The sequence below is a fragment of the Sinocyclocheilus grahami genome, unplaced genomic scaffold, assembly GCF_001515645.1.
Source record: "Sinocyclocheilus grahami isolate Dianchi unplaced genomic scaffold, SAMN03320097.WGS_v1.1 scaffold50.1, whole genome shotgun sequence".
NCBI classification, from domain to species: domain Eukaryota; kingdom Metazoa; phylum Chordata; class Actinopteri; order Cypriniformes; family Cyprinidae; genus Sinocyclocheilus; species Sinocyclocheilus grahami.
This window is the reverse complement of record NW_015505229.1, coordinates 1,597,887-1,622,653: the sequence shown is the minus strand read 5'-3', so window position 1 is coordinate 1,622,653 and position 24,767 is coordinate 1,597,887. Positions and strand designations below refer to the sequence as shown.

The following is a 24,767-nucleotide window of genomic DNA, read 5'->3' as shown; positions in this document are numbered from 1 at the left end:
ATATATATATATATATATATATGAATTAAATATGGAAACTTCATTACAGTATCTTTTTTAGTTGCTGAAGTTGAGTATATTTCCACGCAATTAAACACATTTCTCTAGAAACACATCCATTTGTTATTCTTTTGAGAGATGAAGGCTGTTCCATGCAATACTGTCTTGAAAGAAGAAAGCAAACTGCATCTAACCAGCACAGGGAGATAAATGAATGTCCCAGATGCACAACAACAAGACAAGGAGTACATCACTGCCTTTACTCTGAGAAATAGACCCCTGACTGGCAGGGCCGCATTAAGAACGCACTGGGCCCCGGGGCTATGACTTACTGCAGGGCCCCCCATCACAATAATGATATTTTGATATTTATATATGTATATATATATATATATAAGCCTTATATAGCTGCTGTTACCATTTGTGTCAATAATGTAAATCAAACATCAGCAAGAAAATTACTTACTGTCCTTGACTGAATCACTTTTGTAAAATAAATAAGAATGAATGTATATTGAATTTATACAGTGAAGACTATTCAGTCTGTTGCTCCATTAATGTTCAATACTACGTATATATTTTTTCTGCAATTATACATTTTTGTAGGTCACTTAATGTCATCCTACGGTTGTTATACCTTATATATACCCTATATATATATAGGGTACAACGGTGCTAAAGGCCCACCTTAAGAAAAAAATGAGTGAAAAAAATTCACTGCGCCTAAAATGTATAATTGCAGAAAAAATATACATTCAATATACATTCATTCTTATTTATTTTACAAAAGTGATTCAGTCAAGGACAGTAAGTAATTTTCTTGCTGATGTTTGATTTACATTATTGACACAAATGGTAACGGCAGCTATATAAGGCTGCATTATAGTTCACCCAAAAATGAAAATTCTGTTGATGTTCTAAACCTGTATGAGATTCATTCATGCTGTTGAACACAAAATAATATATTTGGAACAATATTGGTAACCAAACAGTTGCTGGGCCCTCACTATACACTAAAAAAAACACACTATTGGAGTCAGTTGGGACCAGAAACTGGTTACGATCATTCTTCAAAATATCTTCTTTTATGTTGAGGAGGAAAAGGAAATTCATAGAGGTTTAGGACAATTTGAGGGTAAGTATATCATGACAGTATCTTCATTTTTGGGTGAATATCCTTTTAAGATCTCATCATATAGGCTAAGGATCTCATATAGCCTAACAAATGCTTTATCTATAACTATCAGCATTCATTTAAGACACAAATAACTGTGTTTACGAGGATACTCGCAAAGACGGGCATTTTGACACGTAACTATGTGTATTTGACCGTTTAAGCACAAGGAGCGAAAGTTTAGTCAGTAATACGAGCAGATGTATCAGGTAGAAACCGTTTTAACGCACACATTTACCAGAATTAATTCTGCCCCGCAGCGTAATGTCCATGAACAGTATAAACCATTTGTTTTAAAACCTGCTTAAAACGCCTTGAAATGGTAAACGTAGACTACATCATGACGTGCTTCAATCAACGATTGATATATTTCTACCGGATTATCTCCCAACCCTTAAATGAATATAGTTTGTTCAAACACAAAAACAATATAAATCCAGTTAATAATCAAGCTAAACTAAAATCTGTGTGGACGATGACACTGCTTTTATCTGCTCCGTGTGCCCGGTTCACTTGCTGTTCCAGCAACTTCCACTCCATCATCAGCTTTAGTCAAATAATCTGATAGCTGTCATGTTTTTTATGTTGTTTGTATTTGAAATTTTTCGTTTTTTTGAGCCCCTCTCTCTTTTAGAATTGCTGACATTTTTACTAATTGAATGTTGTTCTTTGCGCGACCATTTCCAGATTACTCCAGAACAAAGTGAAGAGAGGTGAATGCAGACATACTGGGCAGCGATCACCTGATAGATATTTGCACATATCGTTCAAAAGTCAAATATAGAATAAATGCATTTGATTGGTAAACCAAATTCAGACTTTACATTTCAATCTCAAATGGTAATGCATGGAATTTACGGAAAAGCTCAACTAAATAACAGCGCTAATAAGGTGGCTTTGGCGATCGGCGCTCCAGTCAATCTACTCCACAGCCAATCACGGGCCCCCTCCTTGCTCGGGCCCCAGGGCTTCAGCCCCGCCTAGCCCAATGGTTAAAACGGCCCTGCTGACTGGTGCTTGGCTGGCAGCTTCATTGAAAATACAAATTAAACATCAACAGTCAAGACAAGACTCCAAACTTTTAGGCAGAATGTCAGAGAAGATCTAACACTGACACATAAGAACAAAACTGATTGGGATTGAGCTAAATATCAGAAATTGGATTGCAAACACGGATGGATAAATTCAAGTCTAAGGTCTTGTTAGTCAATCCTGTTTTATTGAGGAAAGAATAGGGCTGTTCTCACCATATGTCCACCTGTTAGCTGGTACAGATCCTGTCTCTGTTTTATTTGAGCTACATGTACAATTTTGACAGGGAATAAGGATTTAAACTTAATAAAATGTCTGCCTCAAGAGCTGACATTCTCATATCAGACCTTATTCCTCAATCATTAGCACTTTCCGAAAACATTTTTCTTACTTGCAGAACCTTTAAAGTTGCAGTCCATGGTCAAGAGTAATTCAGCACCCTGTCCTTTATTAAAGGGCTGCCAGACCTCCTAGAACGTTTGCAAATGTCACTGCGCTAGAATCACTCTACTTTGACTAAATACCATCTGCCAGTGTCTCTAATGTTACCAAGTCTGGCCATGTATAACACTAGTGGTTGCTAAGCTAGCTGAGTACCAAACCAAAAAGTCCCTTTAAAGGAATAGTTCACCCAAAAATGAAAATTTGCTAAAACGTACTCGCCCTCAGGCCTTCCAAGATGAAGAGTTTGTTTCTTCATCGAAACAGATTTGTAAAAATGTATCATTACATCACTTGCTCACCAATGGATCATCTGCAGTGAACGGGTGCCGTCAGAATGAGAGTTAAAACGGCTGATAAAACATCACAATAAACCACAAGTAATACACACGACTAGCTTAGAACTGTTTTGGACTGTTTTCACTTGTAAATGGTCTCCTGATTTAGACAAGAAAAATATGTATAAAAGGACTTGTATTTTAGTTTTACACTTTACAAGATGTTAATTGATAGACTGGAGTTTTGTGCATTATTGTGATGATTTTATCATCTGTTTGGACTCTCATTCTGACGGAACGATATGAGGGAGCTTACAATACTCTTCTCCATCATTTGATGCCATGATAGCTAGAAAATATGTACTACCAAAAGTTTGGGGTCAATAAGATTTTCTTTTCCTCCAAAGAATACAGAAAAAAATTAATCAGTTTCCACCAAAATATTAAGCAACACAGCTGTTTCTAAATAACTATGTGACAATGAAGACTAGAGTAATGGCTGTTGAAAATTCAGCTTTGCCACCACAGGAATAAATTACATTTTAAAATATATTAAAAAAGAAAAAAAGTTATTTGACATTGTAAAAATATTTCACAATATTACTGTTTATACTGTATTTTGAGAGCCCTGTCTCAAACTTCTGAATGGTAGAGTACACAAATATATTTTTGCATAAAACATATACTACTGCCCTTTGTATTAACTTCATGCGAATTTTATTTTATTTTGTGAATTACGATCGCAACTCACATTAAAAAATGCGTAGTTATGCTGAAAAATATAACAATGTTTTTTCAATGTTTTCTTTTTTCATATGGCACAGTGAGCATCTAGCATGTGGTTAGCAACTGTTTTATGGTAGGTTAGTGAATAAGACTGCAATATTTGTGTTATAATGCTGCATGCAAAAATGGGCGCAACTGTTTAGTGACGTTTATCAAAACTACAGGAAAGTAAAATTAACCATTCATTTCAGCTAAAAGGGCTAACCTTGTAGATGCCTTGATTGCAGCCATTGTAAGTGCTTTCCATGGTGTAGCTTCGGAAGACTCCGATCTCCCTCCAAACGACAACCCGTGCTGTGGACGCCCGAGACTTTTCCACCAGATAGTTGCAGCTGTTGAAGGAGAACGCAGGAGCTATTCGGTCCAGAGTTTTAGCGATAGTCTGTCAATACAAACAATGTATGAGTTTTGAAAAAGAATAATGTATTTCATTGTATTTGCATTTTTAGGCCACTGTTTTCAGTTCTAGATATGTGTATATTTAGTTTAAGAGACTTCTTTGCATAGATGGCAGACATCAGTCAGACAGCAGCTAGCGACGCAATATTTTCCACATTACAGATTCCACAGATTTACGTATGCCTTTAAACTATCCTTTAACTCAATTCGCCACAGCCTGTATGTTGGGGAGAAACTTCCTTCGGCACCAAACTTCAAAAACTGGCTCACAAATAAAAGTTTCATGTAGGATGGAAACAACGGAGCCAATCAGAAAACAATAAATGAGACAAAAAGTATGCTCACTGTATAACTGGATATAATGATAAAATAAGGACACTAAAACATTTCATGCATTGTTGGCTCTTCCCGTGAGAGCAAAAATAGATTATGGGGATACAGCAATAGCTGTAAAACAACTCCAAGTTTGCTCTTTCATAGCTCAGGAGATGTAATTGAGTTCTCAGTTGTGTGACTTTGAAGAACCAACTTTGTTTCAGATGTTTCTCCTAAAATAGGAGCAATAAAAATAGAAACAAATGAGAATGAATGTACAGTAAGAGTATAGAGCTGTAAAATGAATGTGGGTAACACACTACCATTCACAAGTTTTGGGACATTTTTTTTAGTACTTTAGAATTTAATACTTCATTCAGCAAGGTTGCATTTAATTGATCTAATTTATTAGAAAAACAAAATCTATTTCAAATAAATGAACTAACCCAGTTCATCAAAGAATCCTTAAAAAAGACCCCATTATGGTTTCCACAAAAATATTATGAAGCACAACTGTTTTCAATATAGATAATTATTAGAATAAACATATTAGAATGAATTCTGAAGGATCATGTGACACTGAAGAATGGAGTAATGACTGCTGAAATTTCAGCTTTGTCATCAAATTAATAAACTGTATTATTAAGATATATTAAACAGAAAACAGTTCTTTGAAATTGTAATAATATTTCACAATATTGATGTTTACAATGCAATTATTATCTCTAATAATTTCGGAATTTGATAAGAAATGATCAAGACCATATTGAAATCTGACTTTTAATTGCAGACTGGTATTTTGGCAAACCAGAGCAAAGTTTGAGACATTATTGAGACACTATAGATTTCATTGTGGCTGGAGCCAAGTGATCTATAGAACTTTCATAGGATAAAAAACTCAGATTACAGGCAGTAAGCGTACCCTGTATCCCGGGTCTTCTTTCAGGGAGGCTGTGTTAATGGGAGAACCAGATTGCCACAGGGTTTCCTTCATACTGCAGCCATACAGAAACACATTCTTCTTCCTGGAGTGACCATGGTAATCGCAAAACACCTGTGGAATGTGATAACAGAACAAATATAGTGAAACAGCAAGATTGTGTTGAATTTCTGCATCTTTGTAAATGAATAGCAAGGCCAAGGAGGTCACATTGTCAGGCGAAAACAACAGTGTCTTTTTTAGCTTTCCTGACACGACAGCAACGCAATGTTAACTTAAGGCCGAGTCAAACATAATTAATCTTGTGACACAACACGCAGACACAGACACCAAGGGGAATAAAATGCTAGACAATGCATTGCGTTTTGACTCTAATTCAAATTTTGTTGACAGTGTGGCTGCTAATTGCATAGCGATGAGCCTTTTTGTAAAGGCTAAAAAAAAGGCTCTTTCCTCATTCGTTAATGGCACAAGTCACGTTTTTTCCACTGTAGTTTCTGGGGAAATGACAATGTTCCTTTGACCAGGTTCGGTGCATAATTATTGCTGTGATCAAATAAGAATTATGGCATAATTTATATGTAAATCTGGCTAATTGTATCAAAGCAAATGTTCTTTTGGTTCTTCGCAACAGGTAATTCCTGCTTAATTACAGGACTGACAATGGTCATTTCCATGCTATTCTGAATCATATGAATTCATTTAATTGCACGATTTATTTTAAGCTAGAACTACAGATGCAGCTTTCGAACAGTAAGCATCAGTTTAGCTTATGACGTCCTAGAATGTTTGACCATTTTCAATAGCGTATTCTCTCAAAAGTGCTGGTGAACCTACTTCTGTTGCTTTGTTTTCCCCCCTGACTTGCATAGATAGTGCAATGGGTCCATTACTCCATTTCCTGAGAAGCATTTTTTGAAAAAGGACAGGGAGTGTATAGGGACAAGGTAAAAAATAGAAGTTATTCTTTAGTGCTCTAACAGCATCATGAGAAGCTCAAAGGCACCAGTCAAGACTATATGAATAGATCTGACTAAAAATATAAAAAAGCTTTTAATTCTGTGACATGAAGTAGAGGTCATCTAAAACTCTGTCCGTGACTTTTTCTGCAGATTACAGATATGCCAGCTGACTTTATTAATGAGACATCAAATCATTTATTCAGCTGATTCAATCAAAACCTCTGCATCTTTATGATTGTATCATTGAATCATTTACTCAACTGATTCATTCAAAATGCAGATTTGTTTTAGGGACAAAACAAGTGACTCTTTATGAGTGAGTCATTGGATCCTTTACTCAAGTGATTAATTCAGAAACACTTCATTCTGAAAAAAAATGCTGATTCATTCACAAACAAAACAAGTCCTGCCTCCCCATTTGCATACTATCCGTAGCAAATAGTTTCTGGATTATTAATCTTGAATACTATTTAGGGCAGAGAGTATGTGAATTGGGATGCGGGGACTGCCTTTATATGCAAGATATTTACTCAACCAATTCATTCAAAACCCAGTATCAGGATTCATTCAAACATCTGATTTACTCACAAACAAAAAAAGTGACTGTCTTTATGTTTGAGTCATTGAATCCTTTACTTAGTCAGCAAAGTCAATTTTGCCACCTTTGGCTAAATCTAATGGAAATCAAGGACGCTGACAAGATCGCCTTCTTTGACTCCTCCGTCTCTCCCAAGGGATTGCTTGGCCCTGGGTTTGCGGAGCGAATTACAGTGGCACAGAAGTCATCACAAGTCATGTGGTACTTCCTGCCGAAGTGCTCCAGCTTGGTGGCTGGTACAAGTCGCCAGAAGGCTCCATCCTCTCAACAACCTGCAAACCCCACACCACCTCCGACCCAGCCTAAATTTGAGCCTGGTCTTCAGCAGCACCCTCAGATGGCTAGAAGGTACCCATACCTTAAGTGCCAAGAGTAGTGCTGGAACCTGAGCCTCAGAAGCCGTCCTGATCCAAGAGCAGAAAGGAAGAGGAGAGGGTCAGTACCCATCGAGGCCGGACTGTCCTCAAAGAAGTCTCGCACTCACTCTCCAATCCCCTGCTTGGGCGATGGAAACTCTATTCAGGCTGGGCCCATCCTTCCCACTCAGCACGCACCCATGCAATTTACCACTGAGATAGTGGACCCATATACTCAAAAGAGCACTTCTCCTCTTCCCACTATCATGAGGGTCAGTTCCCCGCCTCCTTGTGGTGACCTGCCACTCGAAAATCTCAGACCACTTGCCATCTGGGTCCAGGCTTGGAAAGCCATTCCGGATGTGTCAAGTTGGGTTCTAAAAACCATAGAACGAGGTTACTCGCTGCAGTTTGCACATAGACCACCTTGCTTCAGAGGTACTATCCAAACTTCGGTGTGGTGTAACAATGCTTACGTTCTCCAGTCCGAAGTGCAAACTCAGCTTGCAAAAGGAGCTGTAGAAATGGTCCCTTTAGTGAACAGTGAGTCAGGCTTCTACAGCCGCCATTTCCTCATTCCCAAGAAAGGTGGCGGGCTCAGGCCCATCCTTGATCTCTTGAGCATCTGATTTATGAAACGGCCATTCAAGATGCTGACTTTGAAGCAGATCCTCACAAAAATATGCCCTGGGCACTGGCTTTTATCGTTGGATCTGAAAGACGCTTACTTTCACATCTAGATAGCCCCCCATCACAGACCATTCTTGAGATTCGCGTTCGAGGGGGTTGCTTATCAATATACAGTCCTACCATTCGGACTGTCTCTGGCCCCATGCACTTTTACGAAGTGAAAAGTTGGACTATTAAACTCAGCTTGCAAAAGGAGCTGTAGAAATGGTCCCTTTAGTGAACAGTGAGTCATTTCCTCGTTCCCAAGAAAGGTGGCGGGCTCAGGCCCATCCTTGATCTCTTGAGCATCTGATTTATGAAACGGCCATTCAAGATGCTGACTTTGAAGCAGATCCTCACAAAAATATGCCCTGGGCACTGGCTTTTATCGTTGGATCTGAAAGACGCTTACTTTCACATTTTAGATAGCCCCCCATCACAGACCATTCTTGAGATTCGCGTTCGAGGGGGTTGCTTATCAATATACAGTCCTACCATTCGGACTGTCTCTGGCCCCATGCACTTTTACGAAGTGAAAAGTTGGACTATGCGAATAGTTGGACTTTGCATAGTTGGACTATGCGAAGCTTTGGGATCGCTAGATGAGGGCTTAATGAACTCATATTTGTGAAAACCTCAAATTCGACCACTTGTTTTGCCTTTGCCTAGCTCTTAATTAGTCTGTGCGTCATTCCGACTCATTTTGCCAGCACGGGTCTCATTTAGTAAATTAAAACGTTGTAAATAGGAGCAATGGTAATGTATCTAGTCACACATTATGTCAGTCATGATTTCATTACTTTTTTAATATGGTTCATTTAATTCAATTCACAAAATTAGTCATTTCAAATTGCAAATGTTTTCTGATAAACAACAAAGCACTTAGATCCACTCAGGCCTGCTTCAGTCTGTACGGTCTCAAACACATATTTATGGATTTGGTCATCCCTGACCTGCATTTAGAAGTAGAAAGCTCCGAGATCATGGAACAATTTCCGGCGAGCCCCTTGTGGAACTTTAGGATTCAATAGGTCAGTTACAGTGCAGCGAGATTTAATGGAAACTTACCAGCGGAGTCCTGCCTATGCTGTTGAGGTAATAGAGGAAGCCTTTGGTGTGGTAAATTGTGGGGCTTAAATTAGGGTCTGGCTTCAGCCACTGTCTGTTGAGGTCCTCAGCGGTGAGAGAACAGCGATTACTGAAATAAATCAAAAGAAAAAAAGTGATTACAAAGAACAGAAAGTCAACTTTAAACTTACTAAAAGTCCAATTTGGATTTCATGAGCTCTTTGACGCATTGCCAGGGATCAAAGTAACATCAAAAACCATCTGAGTTTGCAATCCAATATCTGATTTAGCTTACCTGTTTGTTTGAAGACCAGATAACCAATCTATCTGTCTCTGTGCATGCCTGTGTATCTGTGTGAATATTCAAACGCTGGAATTGTGACGTTCCCATATCAGCGTCTAACTTTACAGGTTACTGAAAGGTCGGCAGTGAACAGAGCTATCTAGCGCACCGCACAACCAGTCTGTTGATTAGAGAGCAAGCAGCAGCTGAGCTTTATCTCCTGACAAAATCCTACTGACATTTGGAGGTAGCTTGCCAACTACAGACTTCCCCACATTCAGTTCCTGAAAGCCAATTATAAGACACAATGTTCAAACATTAGCAAATTGATAGGCCGCATTTGAAATGGCTGAGAGCGACTGTTGAGTCTCTGATCACAGGTGATCTGTGTGATAATTTGCTGTGTGCTTTCTTTGGGTCAATCTTGATCTGGAATGAGTGGAAGCATGAAGTAATACACAGTCGCCACCTGAAAATAAATATACAATAAAATATCCCGGCTTTTTATCAAATGCAATGGCTGTTTTCAAAGACATCAATAATGGCTACGTGAAAACAAAAGATGGAAGTTGCAGTCTTCTTTTCCTCTGAACAGTTTGTTCAACCAGACTTTTTTGGAGTATATTGCCGATTGAACTAAGATGCCTTTAGGTACATTAAAAATTAACGGAAACCACAAACAGAACCGCATGACTATAAATACAACCCACTTTTTAAAGTGTCTCAGAAAAGCTGCGGCTCTCTGCTGAAGTAGTTCAAGAAAAGAGCCACAATCTTCAGAGAGTTTCATCGTAAACAAAAATACCATATTCTAGGGATCTGGAGACAAGGAAATTACTGTATTTTGGAGGCAACAAAACGCGGTTTTCTGGACAGTTTCCAATGCACCCCAGTGGGGGGGGGCAGCAAAGCGGAAATGGCAAGAAAATTGTTCCACCCTACAGCTGTCTATAGTTTAAAGTGAACCTTTGTAGAGAAAATAAGAAAACCAGAAACAATGGATGTCAGTTGAGATGATTTGAGAGTTAGATCAATATTACCCGTCTGTCTGTTCAAGCCATGTTTACACTAGGCAATTTCTGACTTGGATTTCCAACTCTTTGTGTCATTATGCATTCATTGCCGGATATTTAGATCGTAAATATTTGATGAACCAAACTGAGGCTTTTGCTATGAACGACATCAGTGACTTCATGTTTTTCCTCTTTTTTGGGGGGTTCCATTTTGTTCTTGACAGAAATAATGTATGAACACTTTTCTGCTCTTGCGTTATTCATTGCCGGATATTTAGATCGTAAATATTTGATGAACCAAACTGAGGCTTTTGCTATGAACGACATCAGTGACTTCATGTTTTTTCCTCTTTTTTGGGGGGTTCCATTTTGTTCTTGACAGAAATAATGTATGAACACTTTTCTGCTCTTGCGTCTGATGACAACTGAGAGGTGGAACAGTATTTTGTCCCCTTTTACGGTTCTCCAAAAACTGACAGCCCTTCTAACACATCCTGCTTTTAAAATGTCTACTTTTCAATATTTCACCCAGTGCACTGCAGTGCATGACACATTCTGTAGTAGCCCAAAGCAACCCTGGTCTCAAAGGCTAAAAAGAATTTAAACATAGTTCAGGTTTAATATTTAGGAGAGGTAATGAAATAAATTAAATCATCAAATAAATACCAATTAACACATGAACAGAATGGTCATTTGACTCCACCAAACCTCAAAAAGAGAACACTCAAATGATCATTTGGACTCCACTCACTTCACAATATAACGCCTAATGCAGGTGTGTCAAACTAAATTCCTTTAGGGCCAGAGCCCTGCAGAGTTTTGCTGCAACCCTGCTCAAACATACATAGCATGTAGTTTTCAAATGAGCCTGAAGGGCTTGATTAGTTGGATCAGGTGTGTTTAATTAGGGTTGAATCTAAACTCTGCAGACCTCCGGCCCTCCAGGAATTGAGTTTGACACCCATGACCTAATGGGAATTTGACTCCACCCACTTCAAAACAGAAAGTTCCCTGGGCATTTGTCTCCACCCAACTCAAAAACACTAGCTACATTTACAAGCAGTAAACGTGATGGCTCAATTGGACTGAAAAGCGTTCATGTAAACACCTTAATTGGGATCGGATTAGAAGGGGTGATGTAGACCTTTTCTAAACAGAACACTCAATGATTACTTTGACACCACCCACTTGGGCATTTAACTCCACCCACCTCAAAAACAATAGGTGCGTTCGACTTGAAGCACTGCTACAGACGGCAGTCAACGAGAGTAGCCGCTTGCAGTCGGGGGCGGAGTTGAAAACGGAGCCGTCAAGCCGGACACTTTCTGCTCCAGTTAGTGATGCTCGCGCGGTGTTTGCATACTCTATCACAGCTGAAGTGAATTAAATGCAATATTTGTCAAATACACAGACGTTTCAGAAACGTTTTCATGAGCAACAGAAACACTTTTTATATGCTGCTTAATACAGGGCCATCTGTTCAAGAATAAAGTTCAATGTAAATATATGCTATTTAAATACTAATAAAGTGGGGGTATATATGCTTTCATGATAAACGTGACTCAATATCACATTGCGACTACAGTAAAAAAGCTTTTAATGTTCTAAAAACACAGATTTATGAGCAGTATTGGATTTGAAGATGTTAGAAACACATGTCATTGTTGTCATGTGGTGAATTTGGCCAATCGTGAAACAGCTGTGTGGTCATCAGCGCTCCTGCAGTCGCTCTGAAAAGTCAGCTAGCTGCTCTCGAAACGCTTTCGCGGTACTTTGATGCCACACGTGACAGTGACGTAGCGTTGGCGCCGGTTCAAGTCAGACAAAATTTCTAACCGGCATGCACTGCTTCAAGTCAGCTGCTGATTGGTTTGCGCGCCGCAGCATGAAGTCGAATGCACCTATTGTCTAATGGGAATTCGACTCCATTCAACCTCAAAAACTGTGCCCTCAATAATTGTGACTTCAAAACAGAAAGCTCACTGGGCTTTACACTCCACCCACTTCAAAAACAATGTCTAATGGAAATTTAACTCCACCCAACCTCAAATATAGAACGCTCAATTATTATTTTGACGCTCATTGGGTATTTGACTCCACCCACCTCAACTACAGAATGTTTAATGGGCATTTGACTCCACCCAACCTCAAAAACAGAACACTCTATAATAATTTTGACTCCACCCACCTCAAAAACAATGTCTAATGGGAATTTCACTCCACCCAACCTCAAAAAGCGAACAGTCAATGATCATTTTGACCTCATCAGCCTCAAAACAGAGCACAGGTTGGGTGTTTGACTCCACCCACCTCAAATACAGAATGTCTAGTGGGAATTTGACTCTATACCCACCTTAAAAATACAATGTTCAATTACCATTTGGACTTCTCCAATCGTAAATGAAATGAAAGCAATCCTGGTCTACAAGGCTTAGGATTTACATATAATTAAAAAAATCAAGACAAAGTGTGAAGTACTACACCTAACCTAATAATACCCAATAATAATTTTGACTCACCTCAATCTTGGTCTCAAGGGTGCTCATCAAATAGGAATTAACTCATGTAAAATATAAGCATTTGTCTCCAACTCAAAAACAAAATACCTAATGGTAATTTGACCATTTAACTCCACCCACCTCAAAAGCAGAATCCCCAATTATCATTTAGACTTCGCCTACCTCAAAAACTCAATGAATAATTGACTCATCTCAACCTCACAAACTAAATACCCATGGGCCATTTGATTCCGCCAACATCAAAAATATCCAATCAAATGCCTCCTGACTCATTGTCAAAAGCAAACACATCACGCTCCAGCATGCAAATGCTAACTGCTCTAAAAACATTTAATTCACAGCGGGCGAGTGCTAGTTAAGGCTTTAATTAGGAATACTGTTGTTCAAGCGTATACGGATTATAATACAATCATCATTTATACACTTTATGATCCAAAAACTTATAATGAAGCCATTAACGCAAGTCACTCCCCCTTAATAATTACCCGTTGAAAAATAGAAAAGCATTTGATGCTCACTGAGACAAGAAATGACAGAACAGTGGGAGTTTTGGAAAGAAAACTGTATCTTGTACATTTGTTCACATTAACTATTTATAAAGAGATTAAATGGTTGACAGTGAGAGGAATTAACGCAAGTATCACCTCAGTTCAGCTACAACACAGATAAATAAGAAGAGGCGGTGATTATCAAGGCCCCATCTCTCTCTTCCAGTCACATCTGTCCTATCCAAATCTATTTTATGGGACTTTGGTGTAACTGCTAAGCATTATGCAGTGTGATATAGATCTTGTATAATTTGCTTATGATTGATTTGGTGAAGATTAGGAAAGGGCACACAAACGATTTTCATGTGCCACCTGATGCAACAATAATCACAGAAATCGATAAGCAATCCTGGAGCTACTTAAATTGTATTATTCTTGGTGTGCAGCACTTCTCATCCAATGAGCTGTGATGTGATATAAAATGTCATATAAAAAATGTCTGTGTGTTATTATTTTAGTACAGTTTTGTAACAGTGATATACATAAGTAAAATATTAAATTGATATTAGTAAAAACTATCTATCTATCTATCGACCGTAAAGTGAAAGACATCTCCCATCAGCCAACACTAACCCCATGAACTCACACACTATTATACTGCGCACACACACAGACACTTCCTGATCAACTTACTGAACCAGGACAGTTCAATTTACTCCCATAGTTACAGATAGATCAGTTGGATCAGTCTCGATAGCTTTTCGTCGCCTCGGCTAATGAGGTTATATCTTCGTTTTCTACTCAAATCTCCATCAGCTGGAGATGGGCACAATCAGTGATGTTTAGTCGAGTGAGAAGTAGTGTGAGAGAAGGGGAAAAAAAGGAAAAGAGGTGAAAGAAGTTAGAATTGGGAACTGGATATTTCCAGAAAAAGGCTACTATGAATGCAACACTGATTGGTCAATGGTACCATAAGAATGTACAAAGTACAGAACTCTTTACTTGCTAATATAGCAAATTAAATGTGTATCAGTACAGTATTTAGTATACACTGTGTAGTACTCAGAAAGCTAGTACTGCATTCTGAAAACAGCCTATGACTTACTGTATCACCTGGTTCACCTTAATGTTTTAAAATATAAAACAATGAGGGCACTCGTAACTGCATGGTACAACAAAACCGAGGAGGGCAAGTCGGTATTTAGATTGTGCGCTCTTTAGTGGGACACGAGGAACTCCTATTAACAGGGAGAAATTCGAAAGTGAAAATGAATTGTGTTTGTACTGTACTGATGGCATGGATGAAAGAGGTTGAGGTGAGAGAAAAAGCTGCCGACTCTGTGAGCCCAGATCTGATGATGTAAACCCTTTCTCCAACACGTCTCCTCTGACTCATCAGTACTTAAGGGAACGGCTGTCTGTTGGTTCACCTTCAAGCTGAAAGTATAGTGTTATTTGTATTTCAGCCATCAATAATGGATAGTGCTGTTAGCTATTGTTTGATTCATAAAGAGAAACCTGCAGGCCAGTTTTGACAAGTTTCCTCTTCAGTCTGTGAATAAAGGTCTGTTCACATCAAGTTCAATGATTCTCAACAATAGTGGCATTTTTTCGGGTTTGAACAAATCATTGTTTTTGGATCTTTTCAGAGAACTGACTCATTCACAGAAGTCTCTGCCTATTGGAGTTTGTTTTTTTCTGCCTTCGAAGACTGAGAAAAAGGTGCTCACTGGTCACCAGCTACAGTAACATACAGAAATGGTCAGAGAATGAATCAGTAAAGATATAAACAAATCTTCAGTGAATTATTGAACAAATCTGAATGAATCTAAGGTGAATGGAATCAAAAGAGCTGCATTACAAAATGAATCACTGAACAAATCTGCGTGCATTCGTTGGAAATGCAATCAAAAGAGTCATAAACAAAACAAATCAGTGAAATATGAATGAATCCTTGTTGAATGGAATCAAAGAGTCAAGTTACAAAATTAATCAGTAAACAAATCTGAATGAACCTTTGGAGAATATAATCAAAAGAGTTACATTACAAAATGAATCGCTGAACACAATCTGAAAGAATTTTAGATGAATGGAATCAAAGAAAAGCATTACAAAATGCATGAGCGAACAGATTAGCATGAATCTTTTGGGAATTGAATAAAAAAAAAAAGTCATGTTACAAAACAAATCAGTGAAAAAAAATCTGAATGAATCCTTGGTGAAAGGAATTAAAAGAGTCAAGTTATAAAATTAAACAGTTAACAAATTTGAACTAATCTTTGGGGAATGGAACCACAAGAGTCAAGTTATAAAATGAATCAGTGAAAAAAATCTGAACAAATCTTTGCTGGGTTTAAGCCAAGTCAAGTCACAGAATGAATCAGTGAACAAATTTGAACTAATAATTGGGGAATGTGATTAAATGAGACACGTTACTAAATGAATCAGTGAACAAAAGTGAATAAATCTTTGGCTAATGGAATCAAAAAGACAAGTCACAGAATGAATCAGTGAAGAAATGTGAGTGAATCTATGTGGAATAGAATAAAAAAAGTCAAGGTACACAGCAAAAGTGAATGAATCTTTGGTCAGTGGAATCAAAAGTCAAGTCAATGAATCACTGAACAAAGTTAGTTTTTTTTTCAATCAGCCACATAGTGAAGGAATTGATAGACACATTAAACATACACTGTATTGTTTTAAAATTATGTCAAAAATTCAGATTTTGTGCAAATAGGCCATAATTCTGTAAACCTTAAAGCTGCACGATACAGTAATTATGTTCTACCTTTATATTCACACTTTCTTATTGGTGGAGGAAAAGGGGCAAGCAAGCGTGACATGCGCTTGAGAAATTAATAGTGAGATGCGACTGTAATGGTACAATATAACTGTGAGAGGATACAAGGATTATCATGTTTATAATGACGTTCCATTCAACTATGAAACTACAGGAAGACAGAAAGATGAATCATTAAATGATAGGAGTTATCACCTCGAGGCAGAGTATTGCATTTAGTGTGTTTAGAAATACGACTTATTACGGCATTATTTAATCAGAACTAATGTAGCTTACAGTAGACAGGACAGCGGCGCAAAAAAAAGAAAATGTTTTGCCGCCGCCGGCCAGCTTGTTGTGACTATTGGGCATACACATTTAACTTCATTTAGAAGATTGTGCCTGATGGTAAGAAAATAAATATATAAATAAATGGGTTATATAAATAAATAACCCCACTTTAATGATTAAAAAAAAAAAATTTAAATGAATATTTTATTTATTTCTATCATTAAAGTGGACTGATTTCAGTTGTTCTGCTAACTTTGCTGTATGTCCCTCTGGGAATCTGTCACGTTTCCCTGTGTCAAAAATAGAAGCGTTACAAAACAGTCTTTGCTTAATGACTGTGAAGAGACAGTAAATCTTTTTATTTTCTATTATTATTATTTTAAATCTAATTAATGATCTCCACTGTGACGCTTTGCATCATTTTGAGAATTGAGAACAATCTGTCACCCCGTTGAATAGTGTAGAGTGTTACTGATTGACTCTGACTCTGCCACAGAAAATCAGTGGAAAAGAAAATGGGGCGCCATCTTTCATAAGCAACACAACAGGGACAGTGGAGAGAAGAGGAAGGCATTAGCTAAACCCTGAGTTCTCATCACAACAGATTATGAAAGAAATGTACAAAAAAATGGATCTCGCCATTCAAGGGCACAGAAGGATTTGTGTGCAACAATAAATAGAGCATGTAAAGCCTGTGAAATTTACAAACAAATGTCTTCATAAAGAAAGCAATGTGTTTATATAATGTATGCAGTTTGACAGAAGCATCAGACCCCCTTAGATTTTTGAGCCAAGCGGATTTTAAATGCAAGTTAAATGGAAAATAATAACAATAATAATAATAATAATAATAATAATAATAAAAAGGATGTTTTAATCTAAACACAGTCATCATTCAATCCCAAACCCATTTGATCCAAAAGAAGACATCAAAATGTCAAAGCTGCTCTTTTCCACACACCAAAAATTCATGACAATCATGGTTTCTTTGCAGTTTGCTCAGATAAAAATAATTTAAAAATATATAAACAATATAAATCAATATATAACTTGTGTAAATTATATTTTAATTGTACACTTTATTTTTCAATAATGAATGAATTAATTAGTTAATTAATTAATGGATTTGAACCTGCATCCCCTTGCAAACTATTCAAGAATTAACCACTGGACTAAAATCAACAGACAAGAAAACATTCCAGAAAATGTGTCAAATATCTGTTCTTTTTGTATTGACATACCTGTCCTGACTCTGCAAATTAGATTCCTTAAACTTCCTCAAACAGTCATGACACATTCACTGCTTTACCTTTACTTTCTGCTAACCTTGAGCAACAAAAATGAGATGCTTTTCTTCTTGTTAGTAGTGCATGTCCTTTCTTTGCTTCTGAGCTAAATATAACTTCTAATACAACATCTGCCTCTTTAGTCTCTCACTCCCATTCAAAACTCCAGTGAAACTATCGTTCCAGTGCAGAGCAGGCTACATGACTGACGTGTCCCGCAGGACAAATCCTTGGGAATCAGACAGCGGGAGCAGATGTAGGACACAAGCATAAATGACAGCTACAACAGAGACTCTGTTTTGTTAAAAACGGCTTTGCTGTTAAAATAACCAATCAAGCAATTCCTCAAGCACACATCCGTCATAACCGATGCATTTATAATGGCTTTTATCTAGCATATTTGACACTGAACATCAAGTGGCCACACAACACAGTACCACAATGGTTAAAATTGAATAAAAGTAACAATACTGCCCTTAAAATCAAGCATCTACATCTATTAATATAACATGAACTAAATAGGCTCAACAATAAGCAAAATTCTTAAAATTCTGAATTGGAAAATGTATCATTTTGGTTTCTAAATGCCATATTTTCTTTTACTTTGCATGTTAAGCAACCCTGCCCATGTACTTTTGCTAGGTTCCAATGGATTTGCAGCAGTATACCACAAAAATGTCAAATTTGATTGGACGCATAACCTTTGACATCAGCCAAAAAAAAAAAAAGTTATCCAAACTATGCACAAAAATATAGCTAGCTGCATTTTTTAAAGAATATTTTTAATGAAAATCCTGTTCTATCATTTATTCAACCTTGTCATTTCAAAACTGTATGACTTTTTATTTCCACAAATATAGTTTATAAAAAATGGCCGAAATGGCTGATGATGATTTGAACGGCCTAAAATATCCATCCAAGTTGAATTCAATCTACATTTCGGCATAAATGGACCATGTAGCTAGCATGAATCCTACTGTAGTCGCGTGTAATTCAGCTGTCAAACATGACCTTCAAGCTTCCTACGTACTCTTCCAGAACACTTCATATGTATCAGCATGTGTGTGGCGCGTCTAAAGCGCGAGGTAATCGGCATCAGTGACAGGCCAACACAAACGATGACACAAACGAGCCACTTGCCACTTCCAGACGCCCCCTTCTCCTCTACTGGAATAGAGGCGTCAGTCACACTTTCCTCAAGCATCTGCGTTGCCAAACCCTGTTAATATCCATCAACATAAAAGGGAGACCTCTTTCAGAAATGTGAAATTAAATGGCTGCGGCTAACATACACTGCAACCGATTACTAGCGATTTGTCACCGCTGGCAGGTCCTCACGTTGGGCGCCATGTGCTTGTTTAGTATCCTGCTTTCACCCGAGACAGCAATAGTGTCTCTAAAGTATCATACACAGTGTTAATATTAAAGAATGATGTTTAATTGCAAGTATCAAGCGTGAGAATTCTACTGGTGGTTTTTCTCCATTCAAAATGATCATTCCTAAATGGTAGCAATGAAAGCGGGCTTGATAAAATCGCCTTTTTGTCGTGCACGACTGGACAGCGCGGCATTATCACCTGTGCGGATTGCATAAAGGAGATCAGAAGCCTTGTCTTGAATATTCATGTTTTGCTTGTTCATGCCTGCAGGGCACACAAATTCTCTTGGGAAGACAGAGTCATAGGAGCTTGTTTAATATCTCCCTTTGTTTGGCGTGGCAATTATAGAAAATGAAGCAAATACAAAGACTCGTTGAAGCTCAATCGGCTCGCTCACTTGTGAATTCAAATATTCATGATGAACTTGGAAAAAAGGAAACTAAAATCAAGCGGCCGTTTCATATTCCCTTTGTAATGAGGACTGAAATCTTCATTACACATGCTCGGTATTATAATTTCATATATTGTGTAAGATGCCAGAGGATGATAAAATATTCAATTATTTTCATAACGCATAGAAGAAAAATACCACCATGGCAGCAGAAAACCACTTTTGAGTTTAAATAGTCAGGGATTGGATTATGGTACTTTGAAAACATGACTCCGTGACACACATTCAGTCAGAACAGACACCTCTTAAATTGACGTGAATGAAAATGAGGCTGTGAGGCAGTTAATATAAGTGAATTTGGGCTTGCTTATTCATAAAGTTATGTATGAATATTGAAAGTCATGGGTTGCACAACACCTGACGTTGATTAATAATCAATATCAATTAGCAATATTTATTGTCCATTCATAGTTCGTTTCACCAGCCCCTCCTCCTATCCCAATATGTGTAGACGTTGTCACCAAAAAAAAAGAAAAAAGAAATCTAACAAAAAAACAACACTTTAAAAAAAAAACAAATAAATAAACAAACATTTTTCAAAATCTTTTCTAGCAGGGGCACATAGTGGGACAAATAAAATGTAGAAATATACTCACAGAGGCACTTCCAAATTTTTTTAATTTTTTTTTTACTTTGTATATAAAAAATAAGTTGACAGAGCTCTAGTACAAATGGTCATGTAGGCTTGAGTCAAAAAAATGTACTGCATGCAACCAACAGCCAAAAATCTCCCTCTTGCTCACTTATTGCATCTGTGTGTGTTTTGTACTGAAAGATGTATTCTTCTACATCTACTGTATAATAGTCCTACACACCAGCACACATGACCACCCACCCACACACATGCTTGAATCTTTAAGAATGTGGAGGTTCACTTCAGCTTAGAATAATCACTTCAACTGCCGTCTACGGCCAAACGGTCACACCGTGGAATTCAAATGAGTTTCATGTAAAATACACAGGTTTCAGCTTACTTTGAATAAGCATGCAAGTTTAACAGAGCGCCTTGCTCTTCAAAGACATTTCACTACAGTGCTTTTGTTGAAAAAAAATATTAAAGTTTTGGCTTGTAATGTATTAATCTTTCTCTTTTTGTTCTAACAACTTCCTCATTTTCCATTGCTGCAGTGCAACAGCTTTTGTAATGAAATGTTTTCCATAAATCAGAAGAAGAAATAAGATCAAATATGCTAAATGATTCACATTTTAGGTTTTAAAGGGGTCATATGATGCGATTTCAAGTTTTCCTTTCTCTTTGGAGTGTTACAAGCTGATTGTGCATAGATAAGATCCCTGAAGTTGCAAAGACTAAAGTCTCAAATCCAAAGAGATATTCTTTATAAAAGTTAAGACTCTGCCACGCCCCCCTAAAACGGCTCGTTCTAACACGCCCCCACATATCTAGGTCACTATGTGGGAATATTTGCATAATGCCGCCCAAATGTGCATGCAAAGACAGAAGGCGTGTCACTGCTGGCCCGAAACAATATGTTCAAAAAAAATATGCAGGATAGTGAAAAAAAAAGTCTCATTACAAAATAAAAAACTCCACTACTCAAGGCGGCGCTACAGTTGCCTTCAAATGTCTGCGGCATTAAACCACATGTTAAGTAGGCTAGCTCTTGCTCTACAGGATTCTCTTCAAACTGTTGGTCTGCCATGACAGCATTGAGGCCTATATGTAAAATGTAATAGTCAATTGAGAAACTGATAGATCAATTCAATCAGAAGAAATTCAACAGAAGCTCTCACTGGTTGATGCGACCATTTCATGCATAAGGCTTAATTTACTGGAAATTTCTGATTAAATGAGTAAGCTGACAGTATAAGACTGTTTACATTAATGTTGCAAAAGCCCCTTGTGGCAACCCTGATGTACCTGTGCTGTGTTATGAACGGTGTTGGGCAGTAACGCGTTACTGTAATTTGATGACTTTTTTAGTAACGTAATTTAACGCGTTATAATTTTCAAAATAGTAATTAGAGTATAGTTACAAGCCGAAGTCTCTATACGTTACTGCCGCGTTATTGCTGACAGAATGCAGTGTTTTATAATCTAGAGATTGTAAAAAGGATGTAGCACACGCACTGTCGAGTCAAGTGCCAGTGCATTAGAGACCTGCTCTCGCGAGACCAGACGCAACAGAGTGCGGCGGTACGAAGTCATCCAGTTTCTTTGCTAACTTTCCTTCCCACATTACTTGAGGGGTACTAATAGTGTGTATTCTTCCAGGATCCATGCTAAATTATATTGTTTTGAATTTTGCAGGTCTGAAAACATTACCTGGCCACCCTGGAGCAAAAGCAACCGAGAAGTGCTTCTTCCGTCTGGTTATAATGAGCATTGTATTCATTTGGTCTGACCAAATAAGAGAGAGAAAAATATTCACATTGTCATTTAATTTTATGATTTTTTATGACCTATCTATGACCTCCATGGTTTAATTGACAAGTTTCTGCCAGTAAAATAACAGTGCCTATTCAAATTAACTCTCGGATTTGGGTCCAAGAAAAGCACAGCATGCTCTAAAACTACGGGAGAGTAATTGAGTAAAACGACAAGGTTTGATCAAAACCGAGGGTGCCTATTACGGAAAGTGTCGGCTTGCAGTTAAATCTGCTAGAAAGGTGCACACTAATAGTGAAAAGCATACACTGGGGGTCTCAAGTGGTGGATCGCAAGAAAAACAGGTGAAAAAAAAAAACAAAAAAGCTTCTTCCTGAGGGGAAAAATGGGCCAGAATCAACTGAAAACACAAGGAAATGGTCATGTGCGGAGGAAAATGACGAACAAACAACACCTGACCTCTTCGGGTAATTTCTGATACAAAAATGTAAACGTGCTTCACTATGGTGCTTTTTCTTATTCTTCAAATTTGACATCAACGATGGCTGGTCACTCACGAGATATGTCTTGATGTTGAATGTACACAAACTAAAAGTCATACAGGTTTGGAACAACAAGAGCGTGAGTATGAATTTCCATTTTTAAGTGAACTCCATTTAACATCATAACTGTGTCATTATTTATTGTTTGCTAACTTCAAGTACGAAGTCATCCAGTTTCTTTGCTAACTTTCCTTCCCACATTACTTGAGGGGTACTAATAGTGTGTATTCTTCCAGGATCCATGCTAAATTATATTGTTTTGAATTTTGCAGGTCTGAAAACATTACCTGGCCACCCTGGAGCAAAAGCAACCGAGAAGTGCTTCTTCCGTCTGGTTATAATGAGCATTGTATTCATTTGGTCTGACCAAATAAGAGAGAGAAAAATATTCACATTGTCATTTAATTTTATGATTTTTTATGACCTATCTATGACCTCCATGGTTTAATTGACAAGTTTCTGCCAGTAAAATAACAGTGCCTATTCAAATTAACTCTCGGATTTGGGTCCAAGAAAAGCACAGCATGCTCTAAAACTACGGGAGAGTAATTGAGTAAAACGACAAGGTTTGATCAAAACCGAGGGTGCCTATTACGGAAAGTGTCGGCTTGCAGTTAAATCTGCTAGAAAGGTGCACACTAATAGTGAAAAGCATACACTGGGGGTCTCAAGTGGTGGATCGCAAGAAAAACAGGTGAAAAAAAAAAACAAAAAACAATGCTACATGGTCAAAAAATACAACCAACCATATAATCGTTCACATCACTGATGTAGACAACAGTGCTTAAACCGACCAACAAAAAATAAATTAATTTAAATAATTTAAATAAAATAAAAAAATAAGAAAATAAACATATTTAAATAACAAAGAAATAGTTGTATTAATAGTTTATAGAAAAACTAAAATAATTAAAATTAAACAACCCAAATAACTAAATAAACAAATAAATGATAAACTAAATGGGCAAATAAACAAGAAAAATAATGCTTATAAACAACTAGCAAAATTAATTGAATGATGATAAACAAGTCAATAAAAGCAAATATAAATAAGTTAATTAATGATAATGAAAAATAAGCAAAATAAACAGATTAACAAATAACCAAAATAATTCAAATAATTTTTAAAACATTATAAATAAATAATAAATAAATAAAAGACCACATTTCCCAGCATTTCCAGAATGTTACCGAATATTATTGGAGCATGCAGGATGCATCCACTTGGGCTAATCTACTTATTCAGAATTATCTTTCATGGGATATCATGCTTGCTTTCGATACGTCAGCACGGTAGCCAGGGTCTAGAAGGGGAACAGATGCCATGTAATGAATCTGCATTACATCCACAAGAGTATTTATTAATCCACATCCACAAGAGTATTTATTAATCCGGGTCATCGTAGAATGCCTGGTGGAATTTAGTCATAAGCCACCGGACTGTGCTATACATCTGTTGACGGTGTTTCAACACACTTCCGAGAAGCTCCAACACACAGCTGATAAAGCCAGTTAGATGAGTGCTGAAGCGTCTTCAACAAATAGAAAACAAAAGGTCAGATTGCTTATGAATACATTTTTCCAGACTTTTGATTCTGTATCGCAGCTCTGACTGGCTCTGTGCGCGTGCAATTTCCTGTGACACTCAGCGAGCCATTTCTCAAGTCCCTATCACTCATATGTCCTAAACGGTGATGATAATTACAACCCTCAAATAATGTGTGGCTTATACCTGCTGACGCAGCAAGGCCGCATCAAAGACAACTAATACAAGCAGTTTTTTAAACATACCTCAATAGATTGCCACCACTTCAGAATTCATTGACCTGCAAAATTGTCATTGCCTCCACTTATGAAGGATGACGTTTCCTTGACCTCTGAACAATTCATCTGAAGGATTCGATTCAATTATTTGTTTAAAAAGGATTTGACTGTTGGAGCAAAAAGCAAGTTAAAAAATATTCAGAAATGTTACAAACAAGTGTACTGGAAATATGTTTATGATTTGACTGCATGACGGTTTTATCAACAATGAATGAGTGAGTGAATGAATGAATAAATGAAAGAACCAGTTTTTTTTATAATGTTAATTGAAATATGTTTATAAGACAAAACTTAAACTAAGAAGTTGTTAAACTAAAATAACAAAAACTGAAATAAAAAATGAATAAAAATGATATAGACATTAAAAAACATAAATAAAATGGCAAACCAATTTTTTTAAACGACCTAAAATTTTAATTAAAAAACAAATTCAAAATATTAATAAAAACTATAATTAAAAACCAAAAAACAATCATTTAAATATAAAAACAAATTAATCATTTAAAAAACAAAAATGAAATTAAACAACCCAAATAACTAAACAAAT

The 24,767-nt window shown here is 37.2% G+C and overlaps 1 protein-coding gene across 1 annotated transcript in view; it reads right to left on the bottom strand.

Annotated features, from left to right (window-relative positions):
• LOC107583140 (cytosolic carboxypeptidase 4-like) overlaps window positions 1-24,767 on the bottom strand; it is a 239,594-nt gene that overhangs the window by 49,069 nt on the left and 165,758 nt on the right. Inside the window, exons 20-22 of the mRNA XM_016269254.1 lie at window positions 9,019-9,148; window positions 5,348-5,479; window positions 3,917-4,093 (exon numbers count right to left, since the gene is read on the bottom strand). Of these exons, the coding sequence (XP_016124740.1) occupies window positions 3,917-4,093; window positions 5,348-5,479; window positions 9,019-9,148 (439 nt within the window). The remainder of the gene's footprint in view (window positions 1-3,916; window positions 4,094-5,347; window positions 5,480-9,018; window positions 9,149-24,767) is intronic.